Source organism: Hippichthys cyanospilos, chromosome 7 (genome assembly GCF_059441005.1).
Source record: "Hippichthys cyanospilos isolate Australia breed blue-spotted pipefish chromosome 7, RoL_Hcya_1.0, whole genome shotgun sequence".
Classification (NCBI taxonomy): domain Eukaryota; kingdom Metazoa; phylum Chordata; class Actinopteri; order Syngnathiformes; family Syngnathidae; genus Hippichthys; species Hippichthys cyanospilos.
Genome location: NC_142375.1, coordinates 4,480,471 through 4,496,869, shown reverse-complemented (window position 1 = coordinate 4,496,869; position 16,399 = coordinate 4,480,471). Strand labels below are relative to the sequence as shown.

The window sequence follows — 16,399 nt, the reverse complement described above, 5'->3', positions numbered from 1 at the left end:
TCTGTCAACAGGCACAACCCTAAGACCAACTTCCTTCATATGAAAATGCCCATGTCATCCACATTAAATGACTGAGACAGTATTACTGAAGGCACTAGCAGTTTATTTCCTGAGGCTAATGGCAAAAGTAGGCTTAATTTACTCTCAAAGTAATAAATATCTGCAATTTCAATAATCAGTCACTCAAATATCTATATATTTTTAAATATTGAAAAATAACTTGTTGGTAATTCACTATGGCGGATTGCCCTTTAACTTAGGTGGTATCATTTTCACAGCAATATTGACCATATAACCTACCTGACAAAATCACCTTTGGCCATTGCCTACCATGTGCTTTGGTTCCTCTGCAGACACCTCCATACAGATCAGATCACTAACTTTAAGCATAACATTTTCAATAATACTGTCCTTGACAGCAGCCTTGCTTTGTGATTTGTGTGTGTGCTTTTGTGATTTAAGACTTCATTTTAATTGTTCCACCTGTTGTCGCATATTTTCCATTCATTTCTTTTGTCATCGTAGTCCGCGTTTCGATTCATGATGCAGTCTCAGACTATAGTATTTCATTACCGCCACAATTTCTCCACACAGAAGACACACAGGTTTTCCAGCAACCTCTGTGAACATGTCGTCCGACTTAGACCTTGTTCTAATTGTCCACCTCAGTTTTGCCGTTTTTGATCGGTGTCACAAAGTTGACTTTTGCTTTTATGATTGCTAATGATTCTGATGAATAATGAACTGAAGCTGCCTCCAGGTCAGCTGCCGCCACCGCTGCATTGTGGGAAGTGTAGTATTAGTGCAGGTCAAAAACCTGCGGTTCACAAGCTGCAGTAAGCCAGGATGCTGGGTCACTTAATAAATCAATGTCATTTTAGGGGCCAGAGAAAATCTTATTGCGTGCTAGATCCATCCTGCAGTTCATGACTTTGACAACCGTGGTTTAGAAAACACAAAGGTTGCGTTAAGAAATTAACAGGAAGGGAACGCCGCATCACCTCTCCAAACACACCATTCTTATGATTCATTCAGACCAAATGCGTAAATAACGAAACAGGCGACACGTTTGAATTGCAGTCAATATAGTTCGCACAACCTGACCCAAAGGCACATCGGACAACGCGAAGGATGCGTATGCAGCAACATGACACTTTAAATTTTGCTTATTTTGCCTGTTTAAAGAAATTAAAAAAAATTTAAAAAAATGTAATTTGCCCCATCGCGACAGCCAATCCTCTTCGGGAACGTTCAATGTTGCACACAGGAGGCAGGATTTAATCATGGAAGCTGGTTTGTAGACACCCGGACCTGCGCAACACAGCCAAGTGAGGAACTTGGGATACCTGGTAGGGACAGTATTTACTTCCCTTTTTTGACCGCTGTTGAACTGTAGTGCAACATTAACATCACGATATTTCAGCACAAAACCTGAAATGGAGAAAAATGTGGCATTCCTTTGTGCTGAGTTCCTGTTCTGTATATTCTTGCTGTCAGTAGAGCTGCAAAATAATTATGAGTGTCAAGAGTCACTCATTCAGCTCATATTTGAAAGCAAACCCTATTCAAGGGTTTCAGTCCAGTTGTTTAATTTGCACCAGGCTCATTTTGTGTTTATTCACACACCCGCTTAAAGGCTTCAGACTTGTGGGGGAAGCAAAGAATGGTCACATCATTTGTTTGGTGTATTTTCTTTTCTTTACAGTTTTACAATATAAATTATGTGCACCTTATATTGGGCACCCCCAGCCCCCCACCCCAATACACTTTTTTGAATAAACAATAAAACAATTTTACATGACACTTACACAAACCAAAACAAGATGATCAGAGTGCGATTGTCACTTTGCGATGTGCTCATTGGTTAATTGAATGCCGTCACATCTTTGACCAGAAAATGGCATCCCCAAACGCCTTGCGCAACTATTATTTCTTCACTTAAATTATATTTAAAAAGCAAAAGAACACAAAGCTCTTAATACTTCAAAAAATGTAAAAATTGCTTTTTACTTTTTAAGTCAGTACAATGAATGCGCCAAGCAAGATTGTGTGCAGTATGCAGTTCAGTTCATGAAACCATCACTGAAACGATGACTTCCCTAACCATGCTGGTCACTTCCAATGAGGAGAAAGTGTTGCTCAATGCAATACATAGAGGAGACTTTCTCTTAATAGCTGTTCCTGCATACTAATACTTTATTACTGAGCCAGTCCTGGCTGCATGTATGTATGCAGTACTTGCTAACTAGACTATTATGCACTTCCATGGTCCTAAGTATATGGCATTTTCAACATTTCTCTGTGACAAACTGTTACCAGCAGTGACAATTGACACAGGTGGTGACATTTACGACGGATTAAAATGAGGGACACAATATACTGTGATGAAAATCCAAGCGTTGAACACGAAGCTAAGTGAGCCATATGTTAACACCATTGATATATACAAACACAGTTCTAATGTCATGTATAAATGCGGATTGTTAAAAGTAAAGAATCTTGTCTTGCAAATTGCAGGGGTTTGGTGTTGATAATCGCTTTTCACTTTAAAAAAAAGGTCGAACGGTTTTGAAATGCGTGTTTTTTATGTTATTTTTTTCATCCGTATGCCCTTTTCTCCAGACATTTCTCTTTCTTTACACTGTGGTTCGTCTCCCTCATCCTGCTCCTTCACTTCCAAGCAGTCTGGGGCCCTAAGAGCCTTATTGTTGGTCTCCATAGTAACCTTTGTTGGCTTACACAAGCCTGGGCCACATTAGCAGCACAATACTGAGTCTCTGCTACTTTTCCCCTCTTCCATCCCCCACTCTCTGTTTTGCCCCGTGATTTTTATTTTTACACTGGGTTTTATCTGCTGCCATCCAATGCAATAAATTTTGGATGTCTCATGTTTTTATAGTTTACTTTGTGTTCAATTTCAGAGCTATAGAAACATTCCTTTCACACAAGACTTTTCAGTCTTGGTGACACGTACGTGGTGGGGTCATGTGTCGGAATGGTGAATTATCATAATGGGGAGAGCTTTTGTGTGGATATAGGGTAGACAGACACCATTCTCTGAAAGGGGAGACGCATATACATATGCACACTTTGTTGTGTGTCGGTGTGTGTGTATGTGTCTTCGATGTATCCATGAATGCGCCAAAGACCAAGGCTCACAAAATGTTGGTGAGAGGGAGAGAGGTTTAAACCAAAAAAACGTGTCAGCAAACTAAAACTAAAAACTGATCACATGACACATTAGGACAGGGAGAAGTTACACCCAAACACCATTTCTTGCACTCACAGCTACATCGCCCTTCTCTCTCCTATGGTAAGCGTAAATATTGACTGACCTCACAAGAGATAAAGTGAGGAATGTTTGCTACCCCTGCAGTTCCACATTCCGGGAAGCAAAAATAAATAAATAAATAATGAATGAGGACAAGGAAGCTCTTTGGGCCTAGATGCATACAGACTTATCCATACATAAGTTCTGAGAAGTGTTTTCATTTTAATTATTCCAGACCGCTCGTGCTAAGAATCCAGCTTTTAAAAGCTAACTGACAGTTGGTCCACCTTTTCCCTTTACTATTTTATTTTATTTGAGTCTCTAAGTGTTGTATTCACACCTGACTTCCATACAAACATGGTGGATTTGGTTCCAACTTGATGACTGCATTCAAACTGTTCTACCTTGTGATAGAAATTTGAGAATTTAAATGAAACAGGCTAACTACATATTTGAAGTTGAAGTGATATATATTTGTATCCATATTTAGCTCATATGTTAAAAAGAAAAGAGACCCTTAGTGTCTATGTGTGGTTTTGTGTGCATTTGAGTGCATGTGTGTCTTGTGTGCGTGTGTGTGTGCGTGAGAACTCAAGTGAGAGAAAGAACGTGTAGGAGTCTGTTATTGTCTGACATCTAAATCAGCCCAGTTGATGTCCATCTGGGCCCAAGGGAATAGAGAAGTGTTCAGGGCGCAGAGATTGTGGGAGTTTGAGAGACAAAGCTTAAGTCTCCATCCCCCATCAAAGAATGGAGGTTTTTTGTTGTTGTTGTTTTTTTTTTTTCTTCAAGTAATTCTCTAGTGCTTCTCTCCGTTTTGCCTACTTTTTTTTTTATTTTTGTCAGATTTAATTACACAGAAAATGGCAAGTTAAAATAACTTAATTTTGTTTGATTTCTCAGATAGTTTACACACACACGCACATGGTTCTCACAAACGTAGCCGTAGAGGAATACACACACACATGACAGGTGCAGTCACATCCCCTCAAATTGTTTTGATGTAACCCCCTGTTAATTTTGCTCAACCTTTGTCAGAGTGATCAATCTGTGAAAGAAAAAAAAAATTAAATGGAAATGTGGGCGATGACGTCGTGAATTAATGCCTTGCCGCGTGTTCGCCATGCTGCATTAGAGATGAGATGGAACTTAAGTCTTTAGGCATCAGTTTTTTAAATTTAATATTTAATTTTCGAAGTATTATTTCAAAAGGTTGTAGCTTGAAAATGGTTCACAATAAAGGAATACATTTGAAGTTGCTTGGTGCAATTTTGCTACTTTGGCGCTTAAAGTGGTCAAAGTTCCCACTGGCTACCAGACATTCAACACAACGCAATGCAATTTTACTTTTATTGCACATTCAATACAAAATACAATGTGATTTTTATGGTTCAAAGTTTGGTAGTCTATTATTCTCTTTAAAATTATTTTCCAACTTCAAAGCATCTTATGTCTCTGTCGTGTCTGTGTCGCCTGCGTGACTGTGCATTAAGCCATATATGCCTTTTGCTCGAGCTCTTGCACAGCTAACCAATCAAATGCTGCTATGGGCGGAATGATGCTGGAGCAAGACTCCCCTGTCACTGAAGTGCAGCTGTATTAGTTAGTTTTTCTTCGCCGGACTTTATTGCCCATAAGAATTTGAAAAATGTTGACCCTGATAATAAGTCCAGCTGATAATCATTCTCGCCATAGCTATAAGTGTAGTGAAATGTATGGGAGAATTCCATATATCAAGCCACTTTATAAAACAGGCAAACATTGTGGGAAAGCCAGCCAATGCTTCAAAATGAACTCTGCCATAACAAGTAATATATGACCACAACAGCCTTAGGATACTTTTATTTTGAAATCACATTCAAATGTCAATTCAGGGCACTAAAAAAAACCACAAGTGGGCCACAAGTGCAATGGAATACATTGCAGAATACACTGCATGACAATAAAACGCAATGCCAAACTGAGCTCGCCAAATAATGTATTGACATGAACGTTTTTATTTTGAAGTTCTTCACAGAAATGCACATCGCAAGAACAGTGCCAACTCTTTCTAATACAAAACTCCCTTACCTGAATGAACTGCGACACCCATTACAGACAAACAACACAAAGTTGTTCTGAAATCACGTTCGATCCAATGCAGGGCACTAAAAAACTACCTAATTACGCTGACATTTTGTTGTGCGGCGTCTGTTGCCTGCGTGTAGCGCAGCCTCTGTTATAAATTAGCCACTAACTAGCATCGCTCCATTTCTCGTCTCGTCTTGTTCTCGTGTGGTGGCCCGACAAATTATGGTGCCCTTTCCAGAACCGGTACTGGTCCTGTATTTCACTGCCACTGGGTGGATACCTATTATGTCACAGTTCGGACAATTCAATATATTGATTAAAATCTTTAATATTTGTCATTAGTATCATTAAAAGTGAGTTAACTGGAATACTTTCTGGACTAATCATTCCTAGCTTTGTTTTGGAGAACCAAAAACAGGTAAATGAAGCTTTAATTAATATGAAAGACAGTTCCTCTACCACAATAATTGTATAAACTTCCTCAATACCACATAATACTGATAGCTAAAATATTTTTTTAATAGCATGCAAATATAAAATACATTTAAGTTTCAAATATGCAGAGTAAACTCTTTATCAAAGTCTGTGTACATGATTTGTCAGTGAGAGATGATTGGCTTTGTGACGATGCAGGTAATCCTAGAGTGTGGCTGTATGACGTCCATTCCTGAGCAGATGGAAAATCTCTGGATTAGCTCGGAAAAACACACACACACACACACACAGCCATCCTTGGTCATAACCATCATACCGTGTCAGTGTGTTCTCAGTAACCGCAATACAAAGACCGCAAAAGATGCAGACAAAGAAAGGAAAGTGCTAGATGTGTTTTTTTTTGCTGGACTACATTTTGGATACCTTTTTTTTTTTTTAATCCCCTTTTACTATTCATTAGATTTCTTTTTTGGGGGGAGCAAAGTCGGATGTCCTTTTGAGGCTAGGATAAAAATGACTGTCATCTGTTTTTCAATGTGAGGCTCTACATTTGTTTTTATTGATTTGAGACAATGAAGCGGTAACATAATTGAGAAACGGTAAGTCACTCAACACAACCGTGAACAATTTGTGACTTATTTTGCAGTGTGCCCACTGTGCCCGTGAAGAATCTCAACGGATCTAGTCCCGTTCACCCTGCACTGGCAGGTGAGATCTTGTGAGCTATGCTGCAGCATTCAAAATGACATTGAAATGACAATACACGGCACAATAACTTGTCAAAAACCTTTCTTTCGAACTTAACTTCTTCGATCTTTTTTTGTTTTTCAGGTATCACAGGTATTCTGATGAGTGCCGCTGCTCTGCCAGTGTGCCTGACAAGACCTCCTAAACTTGTTCTACACCCTCCACCTGTCAGCAAGAGTGACATCAAACCCGTGCCAGGCTTTGGCCACTGCTGCAGAAAGACCACCAAGAAACAGGCCCGCAAGGGTAAGCACGGGTTTCCAGAGTACATCAATAGAGATTGCATTGTGCTCTCAATGAATACCCTAATACATATAAAACTGTCTCATCAAGTATGCTTTCATAACGTCTGTAGGTAAGACTCCAGAGGATGTGGTGAAGAAGTACCTGCAAAAAGTAAGGAGTCCACCAGATGAGGTAAGACCAGTAGATACGCTTCCAGATTAGATTCAAAGATTGGGGAAGCGTGAGAATTTGGTTTGGTCTTACTGTTTGTTTGCTCCTCCAGGATTGTACTATATGTATGGAACCTTTAGGGGGCCCTTCTGGATACAAAGGTCCAGGGGTGGGACCTGTGTCCAGAGCAGAATCTGTTGGTCGACTGGCTCAGTGTGGACACCAGTATCATTTCCAGTGTCTGGTGGCCATGTATAATAATGGCAACAAGGATGGCAGGTGTGTTAAAATCTTCTTTTACTAGTAAAGAAAACATGCCTCAACAATTCAGCCCAAAATTATACAGTTAAAATTTGTGAGTGTCCTTCCCCTTTGGTGCTTTGGGGGTTGCATACACAAAAACTCTTGATAATGCCATCTTGCCACAATTGTCAACTCAAGTATAGACATAGAACACAGAATTAACAATTAAAATGTCATATCCGGTTTTGTTGCCCTGTACTTAAGACTCCTTCTTTGCTCCCTATTGATATGAATTCAATGAAATCCTTTAATATACCGAATGTCACCCTTTTACATCAGTCTTCAGTGTCCCACCTGTAAAACTATCTACGGTGTAAAGACTGGAAACCAACCAGCAGGGAAGATGGAGTATCACATTATCCCTCACTCACTACCGGGGCATCCCGACTGCAAAACCATTCGCATAATCTATAACATTCCACCAGGCATTCAGGTATTTGAAAAGAAGTCACACTCTTCGTTTGTTATTTTGAATTGCATCCTTATTCTTTAAACAGTGAAGATCACTGTGGAATTTCGTCTTGTGTGTGGTCAGGGACCAGAGCATCCGAATCCAGGGAAGCCCTTCACAGCCAGAGGCTTTCCAAGACACTGCTACCTTCCAGACAGTGACAAAGGGCGCAAGGTAAACATATTTCACCATGCTATTACTGATGCGTGAACGCATGACTTTGTCAAAACGTTTCCGTGATGTCCTTTTATTGTTCCATCGTGATTGTGCCCCATAAAATGAAACAGTGCAAGGTTGCATGTTTGTGGTCTAACCTGGTCTGGTATGTTTTTTGTTTTTTTTTGGTCTTTTACTAGAAAATTATTGCTTGATTTTCTACTCTGCAGAGTTTGACCATTTTCAATTACTTTGTTCATATTGTCTCTCCATCTCTTTAGAGCTGCAGATATCGAATAATGTGGAATTTGGATAGCTGACTTAAAAAAACATCTTTTAAATAATCTGGTATTTGGATAGTAAACGGTATTTCAGTTGTATAGTGCTGCTTTTCCCTACAAGGCTTTCAAAGTGCTTTCCATTAGACTACTCGTTCAACTACTGATGACACACTATCAGTAGCACCCAGGGTTTCTGTATCTTGCTCAGGGATACTTCAACATGGTCACAATGGCTAGGGACGGAACCAAGAACCTCTGAATCATGAGATGACCACTTTTCAGCCCAATAAATTAAAATATGCAAATATACTTTAAAAGACATTTACCTTTTATGCTTTGTGAAAGAACAACTGAGAATACAGAAGAGAATATTACACATTTCACTTTATAACAAACAACTATCTGCCATATTTCTCCAAGTACAAGTCAAGTTTTTTTCCTCATTTTCAACCTCCATATTAGGGGGTCGATTTATGACCGCATAACTCAAACCACACCAATTTTTACCAGATATCTGTGTTTGAATAGCATGAATTTGAATACAAAATAAAATAATGTCATTTACAAGGCTTAATACGGTCAAAAAATAAAGCATTGAAGCTTCAAATCATTTTATTGTTGCAACTGTAGTTTCAGCATTTGCGTTTACGCGCACGTTTACATTGCCTCGCTCTTGTATGTTGCAACAGTATGTTGTTTGAAATGAGGTCGACATGTGCTCTGAGAAGTTCAGTAGTTTTTATTATAAGATAATCAGCATTTTTTCTATACCTCAATTTTAACCGTTCATGGAAGTTGCCTTTTCTGCGATGAAAACTAGTGAGTGTGGGATTAGGTTAAAAGTAATTTTAGGATTTGTTTCACTGCGACTGTTCGTCACATATCTGAATGTTTGTCACCAGGTATTGCGCCTGCTTCTGGTGGCGTGGGACCGTAGGTTGATCTTTTCAGTTGGAACTTCAAGCACCACTGGTGAATCTGACACAGTCATATGGAATGAGGTACACTCTTGAGTTTATCATTATTAAAATATAGTAGACCTGTCATATTAGATTCCAGCGAATCAATTGTCCTGTTCTTCTTTAGGTTCACCACAAAACAGAGTTTGGCTCCAACCTGACAGGTCATGGCTTTCCTGACCCTGGACACCTAGACAATGTTCTGGATGAGCTCCGAGCTCAGGGCATCACAGAAGATGATGAATTGACAGAAAAGTGATCAGCTGTGGAACCAGAGTTGACAATGTGGGCAAGAAGGAAAATTGGCCTCACCAGATACCAGAGGCTAGTTGGAGGACAACAACAGGCACCCTGGCAGTATTTAAAAGGGGTGCATTGAATTTTTTTAAGCCTTTTTGTTCAAGTAACCACTTTTTTAAAATTGTGATTTTCTGACTAGTAGTTTGCCTGTTATTCCAATACTGTACAGTTAAATACTCTCTAAAGCCCATATTTCAATGAGCAGTGAATGCTTGCAAAAATAGTGAAATGTGGGTTAAGATTGCCGATGCTAGAGAGGACGTGACACTTAGTTCTTCACACTGAGGAATGCAAATAGTGGTACTTAATCTGTTTCACAGCACCTGTTTGGATGAGTTTAAGGATCCTTAGAGCAAAAGAGAATGGTGAAGCGGTTCATGAAACAGCAATTTAAAATCAAGGCTCAGCCTGCACCAACATGTAACTTAATTCATCACCATAATTATTCAAGCCATCTCCAATGGTGGACAGCAGACAAGTGAATGCAGGGAAAAGGTACGCGGACCTTTTGGCCGCTAGAATCGCCTGCTACTGTTGCCAAGAGTTGGCAAAGTGTTCCAGAGATTTCCATACTTCGGCAAAGGAGTGGCAAAAAGGTGCTAATCTTTGCAACAGTGTCCCGGTTACCGTAATTCCCCAAATACAAGACACACTTTTTTTTCTCAAAAATGAGGGCCAAAAGTATGGGTGCGTCCTATAAACGGTAATGTAAAAATGTGATTTTTTTTTTTTTTTTTTTCACCATTTGTGGAAGATTCATCTGTTAATCACATAAGCTGAGTCTTTATAGACAGATGGGCATTTTGATATCGGCCGTATTCTTACTTATACAATAACTACAGTAATGGGACGATCTGGAGGGCGATGTTGGTTGGCTATTAGCAATATTAGCTTGTTAGGGCAATATTCTCAATAAAAGAAGCAAGAAGACTGAACAAACGTCCAAGTCCATCCTTGTTCACACACAGGAACAAAAACAGAGAGGATCATATCAAAGTTATGATGTCTCCAGCTGATGCAATTAACAGTATTCCTGTTAAGAGAACACAGAAAGGTCATTTGTCAGATACACACAATCATAAACTTGGTGAACCACCGATGCTGCTCAACTTCGGGTTATTTATGGTAAAATGAACTTGAACTGCGTTGCGAGTAAAAAGGAAAACTGCTTTGAGCGCATTTAACTCTCTTGAGGCATTCATTGACTGCTCACAATGTGGGAAACCTGAAACAATATATAATTTACGGATATGAACACAAGAATATATGAAGAGTTTAAAAAAGATCAGATTTATTCTGTTTTTCTCTATTTTGTACATTGTTGCCAAAATGTGGGTGTGTCTTATACACAGTAACTTAGAAAATACCAGTCTTATACATGGGTGCATCTTATATTTGGGGAATTACAGTACCGTCTCTCTTTCGCAACAGTTTCCAAAGCATTCACACGTTGTCTCTAAGCATTACTAAAGGTCTATTGACAAACATTCCCTACATTTAAAAAAAAATAGTGAATCCTATCTTTGCAAGCATTTGCTGCTCAGCGATACACACCTTTAATATGCATATGGTGGAAGAAAGAGGGGTTATTTGCTACTCAGGATCTAGGTACAAACAGTCCACAAGTGAAAAGTGAAATGGTACTAATAACAAAGGACAAAAACGAGTTTACTCCGTGAAATAGTAGACAATGGTATGACTGAAAAAATGGAGAGAAGGGACCAAAAGCGAAAGATGTCTGTTGTGGGAAAGGGGATTGTCCAGGAAAACTGGCTGCAAGAGAGGACAAGGATTTATGAATGTATTATAGGATAAGAGTAACGCTAACTTGTATGGTATTTTACAGTTGCTGAATATGACAAAAATCGAGAAGGAAGGCCAAGTGATAGGTGGAACGGCACCCCTTTGTTTTTGTCCCAAATGAAGTTGTGCCATGCTGCTCCCCCTTTTGTTTTTTCTGTTGGACTACTCTTAGCCTGCAAGTATCTGGGGCCCATTCATGTCGCCACCTACTTATGCTTTTCATCAGTGCCATGATATTTTTTTGACCTTTTGGTTATCAAAAAGTGGTTATTGTTGTGTATAAAATGGCAATCTAAATCAAGGCCCTTTCCCTTAACCCTCTGTTATGTCCTGCAAATGTAAAGCTGAGGTACAGGCACACATTAGATTACTCTGAGGTGTCAGTGTTTATGTTGTAATAACCTAGGTATTGAATTTCTTTTAAAAAATCTGGAGTATTCGTAGTTATTTTTCCCCCTCCTTCTGTGTAAAATGGCATATTTGTTCCTGTGAGATTTTGATTCCAGACATTCGTACCGGCTTAGACTGCAACAGATTTGGGCACCGAGGCAACCTCTTTTCTCAATGGTACGCACTCCGCCCCAAAAAATAAGGTTGCACCGGTGCCAACCAGCCTTTTTAAATCTTTCAGCGCTAAGCGTTAACTGACAAGGCGAGCCATTTTTGAGCATTTTGACATATTTCAAGGTCGACAGAATATTGTATTTTATGCCTATGTAGACATTGATGGTATCATATGAAATATTGGATTACATTTGTTACCATTTGTTACATTTGTTTACTTAACAACAGTTGTTAAGTAAAATTCTATCTTATTCCACATTTTTAGTTAGCATTGTTTGAAAATAGGTCATATGGTTGACAAATGCTGTTTTGGACAAAAGGAAAAAAAATCCTCGCACACATGTTTTGATAAGTTTTTTTTTTTTTTTTTTGGAGTGTCTGAAACCTCTCAGCAGTCCTTCCCTTTGATAAAAGATGAACAAAAACAGTGAAAATGTGTTTTTGATGGCAAAATAACAGTTTGAGTATGTATATAACTACATTAGAGCAGTGCTTGATTGGCATATGATTAAGAGGAGCGCTGGCCACGAGTGTCAGCTACCCGTTGTTTAAAAACAAACAAACAAAAAAAAAAAACCGTTAAGAATTCTTGTTACCGACACACAACCTAAATATTTTACATGACGAAAATTCTCGCCCATGGCCCTGAAAGAGTTAAGGGAAGGGAAAGCTATTAGTGACGCTCTGTACCTTCGTTTCAAATGTTTCATATTTGCTTAAGTGCAATTTTGTGAACAGAGCTTGAGTCCGTTACTGTAGGTGAAGCTCCTGAAAAGGTTATACTTGATGTAAGAGACTCTGTGTGACTATCGCAAGCATAACAAAACCACGGTGTTCAAGTCACAACCAATACGGACTCCAAGAACTTCACGATGACCAGATCATTAGTCCACTTACCTACCAGTATTATCTTAAATTGCAGGCATCTATTCTTTTCTTTTTTTTATGCGATGCACTGGAAACTTGGATGCACCTAACTTTTGTGCTGGTGCACCAAAGGAAAAAAATACGGGCGCACCGGTGCAAACTACAAACAGTTAGTCTCGAGCCCTGATAATGGCAAGTGATAATGCACTGCCCACTTCTTGTTTTGGGTCTGTAAATTGCCTGATATCTCAATGGTTCGAGTAAGCGCATGCGTGTCGCGAGAGAATAGCTGTGTACTGTGTATACTACCAACATGCTTTAAGTAAAAAAAAATATTAGCTATTTCTATCTTTTTTTTATATATCTATATATTTTCTGTAGTAATGATATCATTTGGGAACTTGGAGGATGATGACGATGATAACGATGGTACTCACTGTATGGTTAATCCTGTTATCTGTTAATGTGAACTGTAGCGACAACTTTTATGGACAATAGTATATTCCTTACATTATCATAGATTTAATAGAATTTGTTGTACATTTAATGTGTATTCATCATGAGTTTTTCTTTTTTGGTACTTTGGTTTACATTTTTTAATACAATGGATTTTTCCATTTTCATTGCATACAGAAGTGAGGCTGATTTGAGACATCTTTTCTTAGAAAAGGAATGTGATGATTTACATTTATTTGCGTGTCAAATGAATTTGTAATAACTACAAACCCTTTTACACTTTCATTTTTTGGATGGTTTGAGACTGTGATTATTTTGGACCGACGCGTTATCTTGACTATCCTTGCATCTTGTCCAATCTCTTGCTCTGTTGACGTAAAAAACATGTCTTCATTACGTTGTTGACATCTAATGTCTTGATAAAGAGTGATATTCTGATGTATTGTCAGAGTGTTTGAACAATTTGAGCAAAGCAGAGAAAGGCATCTAACTCATTATTCGAGCTGTGATCCACTTTTGGAAGCAGATTTTTTTTTTTTTGCCATTTGCAGTTCATCCAGATGGCAAACATTCATTCCTCCTAATGTGAGCTCTCGGGATTTTGCTGGTCTGATGGGACACAGATTAAAGTGTGTCCTCTACTTGAAGGACTTAGGTCATTACAATAAATGCTGGAGAATGACTGATTAATACATGTTAGAATAAACTATGTATGAAATCTCAGAGACTATTTCTGTTTTCATTTCATTGTATTTACCTAGTGTCATTTTATTGATGTCACTTAAGGTGAAATTCAGTTTACATAAAAATGCTGTATAGTTTACAGCGCAACAACCAGGGTTAGGCACTTAAGTCAGCGCTGACGGACGCCTGTTTTGCCGATTAGACCGACAGATGACGCAAATACAAATTAAACGGCAAATTAAATATGTTGGAATTGCAATTATCAGCCGCCGTAGTAATCAGCGGGATATACATTACGACAGATGTCCGTCAGTTCTACACGCCCCTTTTAGCTTACTGAAATATAATTCAATTAACTTGCGTGATTATCTGCTCTATTGCTGCAATTTTATAGCAGTCTCTCAGTCTTTCTTTTCTTGATGTAACCCCTGTGGAATAGGTTTTCAGCCAAGTACCCCTTTACAAGTGCAAAGCATCTTGGCGTAAAAAAAAAAAAAAAATATATATATATATATATATATATATATATATATATATATATATATATATATATATATATATAACCCCTGTGGAATAGGTTTTCAGCCAAGTACCCCTTTACAAGTGCAAAGCATCTTGGCGTAAAAAAAAAAAAAATATATATATATATATATATATATATATATATATATATATATATATATATATATATATATATATATATATATATATAACTTTTCAGCCAAGTACCCCTTTACAAGTGCAAAGCATCTTGGCGTAAAAAAAAAAAAAAAAAATATATATATATATATATATATATATATATATATTTTTTTTTTTTTTTACGCCAAGATGCTTTGCACTTGTAAAGGGGTACTTGGCTGAAAACCTATTCCACAGGGGTTACATCAAGAAAAGAAAGACTGAGAGACTGCTATAAAATATATATATATATTATATATAATATATATATATATATATATATATATATATATATATATATATATATATATATATATATATATATATATATATGTATTAAAACATGTCATCAGTGTGTGATTTATTAAACTTTAGAAGCTTTCAAACTTCATTTGTGTTGGTTCAACATATAGTGTCCTCTTTTGGATCATAGAAGAGATCTGTTTTAAAAAAGAAATAACCTAATAATAAATGTTTGTCTATAAAACAATCAACAAAAGCTGTCAGGCCTTTTCTCGAAAACAAATTATGAATAATTATTTGTCCACAGAAAAATGTTAAACATAAAGTGTCCTCTTTTAGGATTACGGTAGAGATTTGTTCACAAAATTACATCATTAACTCAGTTATTCATAAATATTTGTCCCCAAAAAATAATCAACAGAATGTGTCAGAGCTACTCTCAAAAGGACATAAATTTAAATAAATACTTGTCCACTGAATGATATTAAACATAAATCGTACCCTTTTTGAATCACAGTGGAGATCTGTTGAACAATAAGTAATTATTAGTAATGTTTAATCACAAAATAATCAACATAAACCTGTTCTGAATGATGAAATATTTATGAATAAAATGTGTCATCAGCAATGTATTACACGTTAGCTTTATTTTTTTAGATCACGGTAGAAATTTTTGTTTGAGTTATTGTTATAGTTTAACCTGACACGAGAAGCGAAGTGTATCATGTGATTATAAATATACACTTTAAAATCTGACTAGTTAAGAGTGGAGTATAGAAAGTGCAGTAGTTGGGTATCAATCACTGGGCTGCCAATATTACGATTAACGTTTCGATTAGTAAACTAGTCACTTCACGCAGATTGTGGTGAGACACCTACAATCGAAGTTCATCAGGAAAAAAAAAAATCGTAGTTGTTCCTTCCTTCAGTCTGCTTTCAATCAAAACTCATACTGTACTCAATCTCGCAGACCAAAAGTTAGAAGCAAAGTTCTGGGATGCGTTTCTTTTTCAAGCAACCAATAGGGCTGCACCAAATTTGCATTATTTCTCTGATTGGCTCTTGGCCCGGAAAAGCAAGATAAAAGCTTTTAATTGCCTGATTAAAGACTTTTTTTTTTTTTAATTCACGTCAACATTACTTTAGTGTATGTGACATGACATTTTGACAAATGTTAATGAAACTTTCTTCTATATTTGTAGGGCAGGCAGTTATAAATGAGAACCGACATTCTCCAGATGTGCGTCTTGCAAAGCATCCTTATGCTACCACGGGCATGATAACAAACTGCATACATAACCCATCTGCTTTCTGTGAGATGAGATTTGGTTTAATAAATATGATAATGCATAACAACCTAGAGTTAAGCTCTTCAGCCAGCTTTGTCTTCTTAGTACACTTATATTACTGTGATGTGTTTCTATTGCAGGGTGACTGCAAAATCATACAATTAAACTTCAATGTAAATTCAAAAACATAATTAGCATAAGAATGCAGACAAATATAGTTTAGTTACTAAGCAAGGACGATACAGACAAAACCAAAAAAAAAAAAAAAAAGGTCAAAGTTTGCCCTCTGGTGGTGGCGACGAAAAAAATCAAAAAAACTGAAGGACTGTTGAAGACCGAAAGGGTGCGTGGCTCTGGAATGTCCGCCCAGAAAATAAATAAATAAATAATCTCACAAACATATGCAGGCAGCAAGGAGACGTGATTTAACAATACAAAGTCAG

The 16,399-nt window shown here is 37.5% G+C and overlaps 1 protein-coding gene across 2 annotated transcripts in view; it reads left to right on the top strand.

Moving 5' to 3' along the window:
- LOC148420747 (E3 ubiquitin-protein ligase DTX4-like) overlaps positions 1-13,782 on the top strand; it is a 29,405-nt gene extending 15,623 nt beyond the window's left edge. For both annotated transcript variants that reach the window (XM_088419302.1, XM_088419303.1), the window contains exons 5-12: positions 6,423-6,484; positions 6,608-6,769; positions 6,879-6,940; positions 7,032-7,198; positions 7,502-7,655; positions 7,758-7,847; positions 9,013-9,111; positions 9,197-13,782. In XM_088419302.1, the coding sequence (XP_088275428.1) occupies positions 6,423-6,484; positions 6,608-6,769; positions 6,879-6,940; positions 7,032-7,198; positions 7,502-7,655; positions 7,758-7,847; positions 9,013-9,111; positions 9,197-9,328 (928 nt within the window). In that variant the 3' untranslated portion in view covers positions 9,329-13,782. The remainder of the gene's footprint in view (positions 1-6,422; positions 6,485-6,607; positions 6,770-6,878; positions 6,941-7,031; positions 7,199-7,501; positions 7,656-7,757; positions 7,848-9,012; positions 9,112-9,196) is intronic.
- Positions 13,783-16,399: the final 2,617 nt, after the last annotated feature.